Source organism: Mauremys mutica, chromosome 18 (genome assembly GCF_020497125.1).
Source record: "Mauremys mutica isolate MM-2020 ecotype Southern chromosome 18, ASM2049712v1, whole genome shotgun sequence".
NCBI lineage: Eukaryota > Metazoa > Chordata > Testudines > Geoemydidae > Mauremys > Mauremys mutica.
In genome coordinates, this window is record NC_059089.1 from 4,327,663 (window position 1) to 4,340,334 (window position 12,672).

Consider the following 12,672-nt stretch of genomic DNA (forward strand, 5'->3'; position numbering starts at 1 on the left):
CTTGCCTGAGGAGGTTGTGAAGACTAGGACTATAACAGGGTTTAAAAGAGAACTGGATAAATTCATGGAGGTTAAGTCCATTAATGGCTATTAGCCAGGATGGGTAAGGAATGGTGTCCCTAGCCTCTGTTTGTCAGAGGGTGGAGATAACTTGATCATGACTTGTTAGGTTCACTCTGTTTGGGGCACCTGGCATTGGTCACTGACAGTAGACAGGTTACTGGGCTGGATGGACCTATGGTCTGACCCAGTACAGCCGTGCTTATGTTCTTATGTAACTTGGCATTCCCAGCCCATGGTTATTTTCTCTCTGCGAGGACCCTGCATTTCCCATCCTGTGACTCTTGTTCACTGACTGCTCATCCTTTTCTGATTCCTCAGACAACAGATGCTGAGCTTCCCTCATCTCCTGCAGACAGTGCTGCACATCATACAAGTGGTGGTCAGTTACTTCCTCATGCTGATCTTCATGACCTACAATGCATACCTCTGCATAGCTGTGGCAGCAGGCGCAGGCACTGGCTACTTCCTCTTCAGCTGGAAAAAGGCAGTTGTTGTGGATATCACGGAGCACTGCCATTAATGCTGGACACAGAGCGAGAGCCTCTCTCTGCCCCTTCGCTCGCTCTAACTGCAGTCACCGAGAGGATGAGGATCATTCCCCAGCTGTCTGAGAAGCAACATACACCATGAAAATCAGTGTGTGTTTTACCACCAATGTCCTAGTCAGGACAATGCCTGGGCAGCTCACAGGGATTCCTGGTGTTGAGGATTTCCCACCAAGCAGCCTGGCGCCCACACTAGATGGACCAGCTCTTGAGGTCACACCAGAGCCACCCTTGACCACAATTTATGTTATATTTGTAGATTTTTCCCTGATTGAAATTACATAGCAAGTAGATATTTTCAAGATTATTGAACTGTCCTTTTAAATCATTTTATTTTTAAAGAATAAATGCTCAGATCTGGGGGGTTTATGCATGGTCGATAAAGGAGCCAGTATGTGACAATGGCTATTTTAATTTTCAAAAAAAAATCTGTACTTAATGCCTGGGGGAGGGAGGCGGGGATATGACTGACCTCTGGGCCAGCAAAACCCTCTGGGGCAGTTTGTAGAAACTTCTGTCCACAAAATTACAGAGTGCTGCTGGTAAATCACCAGAGGCCTAATGGGCTTAGGTCTGCTCCGAGAAGTGTGCACCATTCTTATTAACTCCAGTGGGCATATTGTATCTATGTGTATCTGGGCCAGACTGGGGCTGTTTTCAAGTCTGTTTAATGTTACTGGTTTTCTGCTGTATTCTTGCTCTGAACAGCAGAAACATTTCGAACTGGCCACTTTTGCTTACTTATCATGGAAACATACTCGCCATATGCAAATCAGCAATTGCATTTTTAAGTAGCAGAAAGAGACTTTAAATAAACCATCGAAGTCCTGTTGATTTCATCTTGATTTGCAGCCATATGCTGTTAGACTCCGATTTGTCATTCCATGCAAATTGTCAGCAGCTGGCTCTATTGTTCTGACTGTTTACAAGATTGTGATTTCTTTTTTCTTTCCGGTTAAACCAAGTGACATGAAGAAAGCTATTAAAGATTGACATTTCTGTAGAGATTCCTTGGCTGGGCTGGCAGGTAAAGAACCAAACTTGTGTAGGGAGGATATAGCAGCCTTAAAACTTGCTCCTCTTAGATGAGGGTTGGGGGATAAGAGACTATAGGGTCAGTAAAAGGAGTTCCAACCCTGAGGACTCTTCTTTATCATAATCACCAAACTGGAACTTCTCAACATGGCTGTGCTGGAGCAACCAATGCCAATGTCAGAGCTGGATAGCAGCCAATGGAGAGCTTCCCACCTTCCAGCCAGGCCCCTCGTGCTAGGAGCCCAACAGTTCTCACGAACAAGGCAGGGTTCAGGTCCTGTTGGGAGATCCGTGTGGGCAGCAGGGTTGATTCAGTAGTTGGTGGTCTTCCCTCTGAGTCACAGCTAAACTGTGGAACTAGAGAATTCTGTATTGCTAGGGTGCTAGAGATGAGATGTAAAGCTGAGTTCCTGACCGCTTGTTACAGATCTCTTGGTTTTCTGGGTAGGAGGTGGACTGTTAGCCGAGTGTGCTGGCCTGATTCTGATGGGAGAAATGCTGTTCTGCCTCCTTAAATCCCCTTGCAGCTTAACTAGTTATTTTACACCTCATTTCCTGTCCTAAGCAGCTGTGTGGTGTGAAATGGCTGCTCGTGTTCTTGATGTGATCTCTGTATATTCTTGGCTCTGATACTGTGGCCTAAGGTCAAGCCCTTGGAGCCCTTCTTGATCTGGTTGTGGGAAAGGTGGGCCTGGGTCTCTCCCAAAGAGTATCATGGAATGGGAAAGCTGGAGAACTGCTGCTATTCAGAGTTGATTAGCTCATTTGTAAGGTACTTTGGGATGAAAGATGCTAGAGAAATGCCATTTGTTTTACAGCCCCTGAATGTGATGTGAGAGGCAGGGCTACATTGTTTCAAGCAGCCTGTCACACAAACTCTACTCTCCCCAGATGCTCTGAAATTAAATAAAATCACCAGAGGGTGAGAAATGGCAGAGGCAAGGAAGAAAAAGCTAGGTTGCCCAGGGGATGCATGGTCAGTGTGGCCTTAGAATCAGTCCCAACATGAACTCCAGTTCATGTTCTGGTTGTGTCCAAATAGCCACTGACCTCTAAGCACATTGTGGCTTGCTGACAGCAGTTAATGTCCCAGGCGGCTATGGGCTCAGCTATGATGAACTGGCAGTAGTGTTTCCTTTGTCAGTGTACTCATTGTAGAGTCTCTGAGGGCTTGTCTACACTTACATTTTATAGCGCTCTAACTTGCTCAGATGTGAAAAATCACCCTCCTGAGCACAGCAAGTCTGAGCACTTTAAAGCGTTAGTGTGGACAGGCTCCCAGCCCTCGGAGCTAAACCCCTCGTGGAGGTGGTTTACCAGGAGCGCTGGGAGAGCTCTCTCCCAGAGCTCGCACATGAACACACACACACTTCAAAGTGCTGCCACGGGACTTAGGTTTCAGCTCTTGCTGTTTCATGTAGCTGGTCAGCATTCAATTTATTCATAAATGATCTGGAGAAAGGGGTAAACAGTGAGGTGGCAAAGTTTGCAGATGATACTAAACTGCTCAAGATAGTTAAGACAAAAGCAGATTGTGAAGAACTTCAAAAAGATCTCACAAAACTAAGTGATTGGGCAACAAAATGGCAAATGAAATTTAATGTGGATAAATGTAAAGTAATGCACATTGGAAAAAATAACCCCAACTATACATACAACATGATGGGGGCTAATTTAGCTACAACGAGTCAGGAAAAAGATCTTGGAGTTATAGTGGATAGTTCTCTGAAGATGTCCACGCAGTGTGCAGAGGCGGTCAAAAAAGCAAACAGGATGTTAGGAATCATTAAAAAGGGGATAGAAAATAAGACTGAGAATATATTATTGCCCTTATATAAATCCATGGTACGCCCACATCTCGAATACTGTGTACAGATGTGGTCTCCTCACCTCAAAAAAGATATTCTAGCACTAGAAAAGGTTCAGAAAAGAGCAACTAAAATGATTAGGGGTTTAGAGAGGGTCCCATATGAGGAAAGATTAAAGAGGCTAGGACTCTTCAGTTTGGAAAAGAGAAGACTAAGGGGGGACATGATAGAGGTATATAAAATCATGAGTGATGTTGAGAAAGTGGATAAGGAAAAGTTATTTACTTATTCCCATAATACAAGAACTAGGGGTCACCAAATGAAATTAATAGGCAGCAGGTTTAAAACAAATAAAAGGAAGTTCTTCTTCACGCAGCGCACAGTCAACTTGTGGAACTCCTTACCTGAGGAGGTTGTGAAGGCTAGGACTATAACAGTGTTTAAAAGGGGACTGGATAAATTCATGGTGGCTAAGTCCATAAATGGCTATTAGCCAGGATGGGTAAGAATGGTGTCCCTAGCCTCTGTTCGTCAGAGGATGGAGATGGATGGCAGGAGAGAGATCACTTGATCATTGCCTGTTAGGTTCACTCCCTCAGGGGCACCTGGCATTGGCCACTGTCGGTAGACAGATACTGGGCTAGATGGACCTCTGGTCTGACCCGGTACGGCCTTTCTTATGTTCTTATGTTCTTATGTGACTGAAAATCAAGGGGATCAGATGTGACTACCCCTTCTGGGATTTTGATGGGAGATAAGGAAGACTCCTGCCTCCATTCTTCCATGCCTGGCAGTGCAGGTTCTTCCCTTTACAATCCTGGTGTTTTCCATATCCAAATAAACGTCCAAGGTGATGTGGGAGGAGTGGCCTCCTGAGGAGTAACTGATGTATAGTGAAAACTAGGTTGGGTACACTAGTGCAGCAAAGTTCCAGCCAGACTGATGTCCTCTCTCCAGCAGTGGCCCGCACCAGCTGTATCATGGAAGGAAAAAGCCTCCTAATGTACTTCAAACAATTCTCTCCTGCCTATGGCACTTAGGAGGAGGTTGGGGGGGCTTTCTGCCCCCCAGCTATTAATGGCTCCATGCCCTGAAGTTTAAATAACTTCACTAGAGGGGTGGCACTGGCTCAAGTGGGTGAAGTATGTTCTGATGCTAGTCAGGCCAAGGCTGGGAGAGGAAGAGAGCGGCACATCAGTAACGAGTACAATTCAAAACTACTCTTCCCCATCCCCGATACATGAATTGTGCCTGTCATCTCTACCCTGGTTGCAGCATGTTTTCTCTGCTTGATGAGACCCTGCTGTCTCGCAATCTCCACAGACTTTACTAGCCTGAATTGTTGCATTTCACAAGTTTGCTAAGGGATGGTCAGGGCCATGTCTTAACCTTGAGGCTCACTTAATATGAATGTGCCCCTGTTATCTCTGTGGGCTTCTCGTGAGCCTTCAATCCATGGCCAGGTTTTATCCTTTGTGGTCAAATGTAAATTGACAATCTAGTGGTGTGTTTATAAAATAAACTGACAGAGCCACATCCTTCACTGGGTTACAATCTCCACATGGTACATCAGTCCTAACATCCCTGTGTTCCTGGCCCGGGCTCGTTGATTTGCCAACCTCTCTAGAGCACCTTCTAGTAACACCCCTTTTCCTGCCTGGAATCTTTTGCAGGAGTGTTTGAGGCAGACCTCTTGATGCTGACACTAGACTTCTATTGGAGGAAAGCCCCCCCCCTCCAATGACTAATAATTGTTCTTCAACGATTTAACATGCTTAAAGATAATGTACGATGGGCTGTATGCAAGTATGTTTTTTTCAGACTGTGCCTCTTGATTGTGACCTTGGATGAATTACAGTGTTCACTCAACTCCTAGACTCTGATTTCTGTTGCAAATAAACTGTCTTTTGTTGCTTTTTTATCTAAGTGCCTTTAGGAAACAATTGGGGGTAGTGCCTTTTAGTTGAGCTATAGCTGGTTCCAGCTGTATCACAGGGTTGGTAACAGGGGACCATGACTTTGTTTTTAAATCCACTGTTCTGGAAACAACTTGTTTGAAATGCAAATAGAGCTCTTCCTGTATATAATTAGTTAATAAAGTAGACTGCATTTTACTGGGGTGGAAGTGTCTTGGCAGCTACCTCCAACATGGAAAAGGTAAAGCTAGGCACTGAGCCAGAGCAGGCACCAACAGCCTCCACGAGGGGTAATTACCCAGCTGTAAGTGGCCTATGGAGTCAGCACCTAGACTGCTCAACATGGCCCCTTTCTAGCCGACCCACCTTCACAGGACAAGTACACTGCAGAGGCTTTGAATACCAGGCTTGCTGTGTTTAAGAATGGAGAAAAGGAACAGTATCTGCTGTGGCACTTGAGTACCAATACCAGCCCATGAAAAACAAAGCTCTTGGGACAGTAGTGCTGGAGCTCACTGATGCATGACCAGCAAGGGTAACTTTCTGCTCATGTAAGCTTACAATGGATGGGAAAAGTCAGGTAGAGGAACAAGTTAGCAGATTTTGGAGGAAGTTGTTCTTTCTATATACATCCTGAGCAGAGGTGCCATAAACTTACAGCTGTTTCAAGTGGGTGAACATCAGTGCTAGAGAGGAATTTAGCATAATGGATGAGTTTATAACTAGAAGTAGCAGGACAAAACTAAGACAGGGAAAATCTGCCCCTGTGTAGTACTGGTCTCTCTCAAAAAATGGTGGTTACTCCATCACTTGGGCTACTTGGAACAAGAATGGCCAATCCATCAAAAACTGGTGGGAAACAACCTTGGACAGAAGGTGACAAAGTGATGTTAACTTGGTCATCCACTCTGAGGGTCCATGTCCTGCCGTCTGTCCCCAGGCTCAGCCAGTAGGGAGTGGAGTGTCAATCTTGTACACCAAGACTCAGTTCCCTCAATTTTTGTAACCTAGCTTTCTCTCAGTCACTTACTTGTGGCCTGAACTAGCTGACTATGACCTCACTCAGGTACAGGTGCTGGCTATGCAGCCAGTTAAACCTAGCAATGCTAACCTTCATCTCAGACCTGTGGATTTTGCTGATCAGCCTCTGCCAGAAAACAATCCGTTTAGGGGTATTTTTTGTCTGTGACATTAAGCTATGCAGCTATGATTGGTAGCCTTTGCTCTTTACAACCAACGCCCCTCAGCACTCTAAAAATCCTCTCCAAATAGCTACAGCCTAGTGACACTGTCTGGCTTTTAATTATTTACTACTTCCATTGTCCAAGTCAAACTTATTGATCAGAAAGCCCACAAAGTGAGTCACCTCCCCAGCCTCCCATTTATACTGTTGCACTGTTGGAAGTATTTAGAGAGGGAGATTGGATTGTGAAAGGGATTTGAGCCTTTCATCTTTGAGGCACCAACTCAAATCCACCTCAGCTTGGCAGTAGCTGTCTGAATGCAGCTATGAAATGACTTCTGTGAAATGAGTTGAAGCCTGGTCCATTTCCTAGTAAACCAGCAATCCACATAGCAGCCATCATAATGGCTTCGTTTGTGGCACGCTCAGGGGAGGCCAAGGATTCAACAATTTGGGAGTAAACAGTAAGGCAGTTGTGCAAGCGCAGTGTCTAGGGAAGTTTGCCCTGCCTCCTCCTGGTGTGCAGAGAAACTGAGGCTTTCACTCACAGGTACCCAATCCATAAAAATGTGAGTGACACCTCTCTGAATTACTCCCCTGGGCTCAAACACCTGCACCACTTGGAGCTGGGTTTTTAAGAACACCAAAAAGATTGCTCCATGGCGGCAGAGCTTTGCCTCTGTGCAAATCCCTATGGGGGCAGTGGCCTCGGTTGATTCCTGTTTTTCTCCCCCACAGGAGGCCAACTCTGCTGGTCACATTTTCCATTAATCTTTACCTGCCCCTGTGTGTGTTTTCTGATACGTTAAGAGCCTCTGATTTAAAAAAAAAATTTATTTAAAACAAAGTTGCTGGGCAGAGGGGTTTCTGGAGGTACAGTAACAAGTCAGGTTAAAAACACATCCCACCAGCCTTTGGAAAAGGCAAACACTTTTCCCTATTGAAGCCCAAGACTCATTGGCAAACACAGGCCAGTCCCAGACCTACCCGAACAGCCTTTGAACATCTCTGCCAGCACTGTCTGGGATGAACACCCCATCATGGTCCAATACTCAATTGCCTGTGGAAGGTGGCAGGCCATCAAATCTCTAGAATTCAAAACTTCCAAACTGGGAGGAACGGTTGTTGGGTTTGGGCTGAGGTTTGTAACCAATTCGGTCATTTATCATTTGTTCTCGACTCTTGTGGTCATTGCTCAGACCAATAGCTCCTTCTCCATCAGTGGCTCCCACTACATCCACATCTTCACGCTGCTTCTTACAACTCTGGGGAGGGCAGAAAAAAAAGTGATCAACTAAAAATATGGACAATGGAAAACTAGAGAAACTCTTCCATGGAGGGAATGTTAGCACTGTCAAGGAGATGTCCATTTCAGCTCTGATAACTGACCACAGGGAGAGCCTTCAAACTGTGAAGGTAGGAAAAATGTTAGGTAAGCTGATTTCATTACAGAGAAATTGCTTACAGACTGAACAAGTTCATTGGATGGTTTTGGATAGCCATAAGGATGAAAATTAGGGCTGTCAAGCAATTAAAAAATTAATAGTGATTAATCGTGCTGTTAATAATAGAATAGCATATTTAAATATTTTCGGCTGTTTTCTACATTTTCAAATATATTGATTTCAATTACAACACAATACAAAGTATAGTGCTCACTTTATATTTATTTTTTATTACAAGTATTTGCACTGTAAAAGAGAAATAGTATTTTTCAATTCACCTAATACAAGTACTGTAGTGCAATCTCTATCATCAAAGTTGAAAATGTAGAATTATGTACAAAAAAATCTGCATTCAAAAGTAAAACAATGTAAAATTTTAGGGCCTGCCAGTCCACTCAGTCCTACTTCTTGTTCAGCTAATTGCTCAGACAAAAGTTTTTTTACATTTGCAGGAAATAACACTGCCTGCTTCTTGTTTACAATGTTATCTGAAAGTGAGAACAAGCGTTCTCATGATACTGTTGTAGCTGATATCACAAGATATTTATGTGCCAGGTGCGCTAAAGATTCATATGTCTCTTCATGCTTTAACTACCATTCAAGGGGACATGTGTCCATGCTGATAATGGGTTCCGCTCGATAACAATCCAAAGCAATGTGGACCGACGCATGTTCATTTTCATAATCTGAGAAAGATGCCATCAGCAGAAGGTTGATTTTCTTTTTTGGTGGCTTGAGTTCTGTAGGCGCTGCATTGGAGAGTTGCTCTTTTAAGACTTCTGAAAACAAGTGCCACACCTCGTCCCTCTCAGATTTTGGAAGGCACTTCAGATTTTTAAATTTTGGGTTCAGTGCTGTAGCTATCTTTAGAAATCTCTAAAGTACCTTCTTTGCTTTTTGTCAAATCTGCTATGAAAGTGTTCTTAAAACAAACGTGCTGGGTCATCATCCGGGACTCCTATAACATGAAATATATGGCAGAATGCGAGTAAAACAGAGCTGACAACATACAATTCTCCCCCAAGGAGTTCAGTCACAAATTTAATGAACACATTTTTTAACAAGCATCATCAGCATGGAAGCATGTCCTCTTGAGTGGTGGCCAAAGCATGAAGGGGCATATGGATGTTTAGCATATCTGGCACACAAATATCTTGCAATGCCAGATACAAAAGTGCAATACAAATGTCTGTTCTCACTTTCTAGTAACATTGTAAATAAGAAGAGGGCAGCATTATCTCCTGTAAATGTAAACAAACTTGTTTGTCTTAGCGATTGGCTGAACAAGAAGTAGGACCTGTAGGCTTGAAGTTTTACATAACTGCACTCAAAAACAAAACCCTGTAACAAAAAAATTATGTACATTTGTAAGTTGTACTTTCAAAACAGAGATTGCATTACAGTATTTGTATGAGGTGAATTGAAAAATACTATTTATGATTTTTACAGTGCAAATATTTGTCATAAAAATATATACTTTGATTTCAATTACAACACCATATATATGAAAATGTAGAAAATCAAAAATTAATTTTTAATCACGATTAATTTGAGTTAATAACATGAGTTAACTATGAATGAAAGCCCTAATGAAAATACATTGTCCCATAAGTGTTAATATACGAGTCACAGAATTAAGACATCTCACAACCTGCATGTATACAAATGGCTATCAATTAATAGGGGTGATGCTACAGTCACACGGGTGCATGGCAGAGCATTGCAAGTTAAGAATTTCCACTGCATATGGCTAAATTCAGTGCCTTGCATGGTGACAGGTTTCAAAGTGGTAGTTGTGAAGTACTCCTCGTTCTTTTTGGGGATACAGACTAACACAGCTACCACTCTGAAACCTGCAAGTTAAGGGAAGCCAAGTCTTGCTCAGGATGTGTTTAGAGATAAAGTTACTCACAAAATTGGGGGGGGGGGGGTGTCGGGTGCACATCCATTCCCTGAAGAAATGGAGAAAGCCTGTATATTCCCAATTATGGGGCTATCATTCCAGGCAGGGATTCTGATGGCTCTGAAGTTTTAAGATGTTCCAGAGCTTTTCACAGAACTACTGTACACCTATAGCCCCAAGATTGCCAACTAACATCATTCTATGTTTTCAGTGTAAATATTATGCTTGTCCCAATGGCTACAGGTGCATGAATACAAATGTCATTCACACAATGATAAACCTACATTAACATCAATGCTCCTCTGCACCCCCTACCCTACCAGAAATAGATAGATCCCCTCTCCACTCACTGATCCCCTCAGGGACCACCTGAGCAGATAGGCAGGCCGTGCAAGATATCCTGGAGGTCCCACAGTTAGGGTCCCAAGAAAGCAAGTTCCAACATCAGAATTCTCCATTGAGAATGACAGGCCCCAGAGGTACCAATTTAGGGACTGTCAAATCAAGACTCCCAGCTTCACTTGACTACTGAGAAGAGGAGAGAAGCAGATGTCTAAGATACACGTCAGCCAAATGATCACCCAACTTGAACTGCACCCAGATGTTAGCTGGAGGCTGTAGAGACTGTAGAGCAGAGGAGTAAGATGCTCGGTACATGAACCATCACTAAATCATAGAATCATAGAATCTCAGGGTTGGAAGGGACCTCAGGAGGTCATCTAGTCCAACCCCCTGCTCAAAGCAGGACCAAACCCAACTAAATCATCCCAGCCAGGGCTTTGTCAAGCCTGACCTTAAAAACCTCTAAGGAAGGAGATTCCACTACCTCCCTAGGTAACCCATTCCAGTTCTTCACCACCCTACTAGTGAAAAAGTTTTTCCTAATATCCAACCTAAACCTCCCCCTCTGCAACTTGAGACCATTATTCCTTGTTCTGTCATCTTCTACCACTGAGAACAGTCTAGATCCATCCTCTTTGGAACCCCCTTTCAGGTAGTTGAAAGCAGCTATCAAATCCCCCCTCATTCTTCTCTTCTGCAGGCTAAACAATCCCAGTTCCCTCAGCCTCTCCTCATAAGTCATGTGCTCCAGCCCCCTAAATGAAAAGGCTGCTGCTCTGCACTAGCTGAAATTTTCTATTGGTTTTTGTACATGCTCGTATACTGCTGCAGAGTGAGATTCTATTCTCAGACAAGCCCTGTTATGCACATGTCCGAATTACCAGGGTTCAGTCACCTGGTTTCCATACAGGGGTGTCTCCAGAAGGTTTACTCTCACCTCAAGATCCTTTCTAATGCTCTCAAACTCTTCTATATCATCTAGTTTCAGCTCCAGGCGGGTTGGTTTCCGACGCAGCATTTCGAATGCTTCTCAGACAAACTGGTTCCTGTTTGAATTTTTAATAGAGGGTCAGCAGAACCTGGCTATCTTGCACTAGTACAGGGGTGGGCAAACTTTTTGGCCCGAGGACCACATCTGGGTTAGGGTGACCAGATGTCCCAATTTTATAGGGACAGTCCCGATTTGTGGGTCTTTTTCTTATATAGGCTCCTATTACTCCCCACCCCCATCCCGATTTTTCACACTTGGTATCTGGTCACCCTAATCTGGGTATAGAAATTGTATGGCGGGCATGAATACTCATGAAATTGGGGTTGGGGTGTACAAGGAGATGAGGGCTCTGGCTGGGGGTGCGGGCTCCAGGGTGGGGCTGGGGATGAGGGCTTTGGGTGTAGATGGGTACTCCGGGCTGGGACCAAGCGGCTTGGGGGCAAGAGGGGGCTCAGGGCTGGTGCAGGGGAGGGTGGCTCAGGGATGCAGAGTTGGGGCAGCACTTACCTTAAGTGGCTCCCGGAAGCAGCAGCATGTCCCCTCTCCAGCTCCTACGCAGAGGCGTGGCCAGGTGGCTTTGCTGTGTGTTGCCTTGTCCACAGGTGCCACCCCTGCACTTGGGGTGGGGGCAGCATGCAGAGCAGAGCCTCCTGGCTGCCCCTACGCGTAGAAGCCAGAGGGGGAACATACCACTGCTTCCGGGAGCCATGCAGAGCAGCTCCCGACCCTGTGCCTCAGCTGGAGCGGAGCAAGCCCCAGACCTCGCTCCACAGCGGGAGCTCAAGGGCTGTATTTAAAGGGCTGGCGGGCCAGATGCGGCTCACGGTCCATAGTTTGCCAAGGGAGACCCAGACAAATGTCTGAACGATGTAAATTAGCCAGTGACTACTTGTCTTGTTACTCTGAAAACTGCAGTTTCGTTTTAATTAGCTAAAATGCTCCACAGCGTGACAACAAGGGCCTGCTAGCTATTGCTGCAAGCGAGGGGCGGTCTCAGAACAGGGCCTGGCCGCCTCTGGTGGGATGGTGTGTGGATTGGGCAAGTAGATTAACTCGCTCCGGCTGCAATTGGCCAGTCACCATTTGCAATCCCCTGGCACCCAGGAGCTGCGCTCAGGCCAGGCCCACGTGGTGGGTCCAGCACACAGAACGGCCCCTGCCCGGACAGCTACAATGGCACCGGGGAGGGGGGGGGGGTTGCATCCCTGGGCACCGGGACCCCCAGCCCTGTCTGCCCTAAGGGGCCCCTACACCCCTCTCCGGCCCCCGGAGACCCACAGACCCGCCACCCCAAACGCCCCGGCCCCCAGCACTCACCGCCCGCCGCACCCGACCCCGCCAAAAGCAAACGGGCCCCTAAACCGACCGGCGCCGCCGCCCCCTGGGACCACACCTCCCAGCATGCCCCGCGCCACGTTCCGGGGGGGGGGGCGGCCGGCTC

The 12,672-nt window shown here is 45.7% G+C and overlaps 2 protein-coding genes across 6 annotated transcripts in view; one reads left to right on the top strand and one right to left on the bottom strand.

Annotated features, from left to right (window-relative positions):
- The window catches only part of SLC31A1 (solute carrier family 31 member 1), a 97,605-nt gene extending 96,579 nt beyond the window's left edge, over window positions 1–1,026 (top strand). For all 5 annotated transcript variants that reach the window (XM_044992880.1, XM_044992882.1, XM_044992881.1 and 2 more), the window contains one exon: window positions 382–1,026. In XM_044992880.1, the coding sequence (XP_044848815.1) occupies window positions 382–583 (202 nt within the window). In that variant the 3' untranslated portion in view covers window positions 584–1,026. The remainder of the gene's footprint in view (window positions 1–381) is intronic.
- Window positions 1,027–7,368: 6,342 nt separating this feature from the next.
- On the bottom strand, window positions 7,369–12,668 carry CDC26 (cell division cycle 26). The gene is made up of 3 exons (XM_044992903.1): window positions 12,549–12,668; window positions 11,178–11,286; window positions 7,369–7,815 (listed from the first exon to the last, which is right to left on the bottom strand). Exons 2-3 carry the CDS (start codon window positions 11,256–11,258, stop codon window positions 7,639–7,641), a joined length of 258 nt encoding a protein of 85 aa, XP_044848838.1. The 5' UTR covers window positions 11,259–11,286; window positions 12,549–12,668; the 3' UTR covers window positions 7,369–7,638.
- Between the last annotated feature and the right edge of the window lie 4 nt (window positions 12,669–12,672).

Excerpts from the sequence above, each read along its gene's own strand:
- CDC26 (XM_044992903.1), bottom strand. The coding sequence starts at position 11,258 with ATGCTGCGTCGGAAACCAACCCGCCTGGAGCTGAAACTAGATGATATA. Across the intron at positions 7,816-11,177 it reads GCATTAGAAAGGATCTTGAG|AGTTGTAAGAAGCAGCGTGA; the intron begins GTGAGAGTAAAC and ends TGCCCTCCCCAG.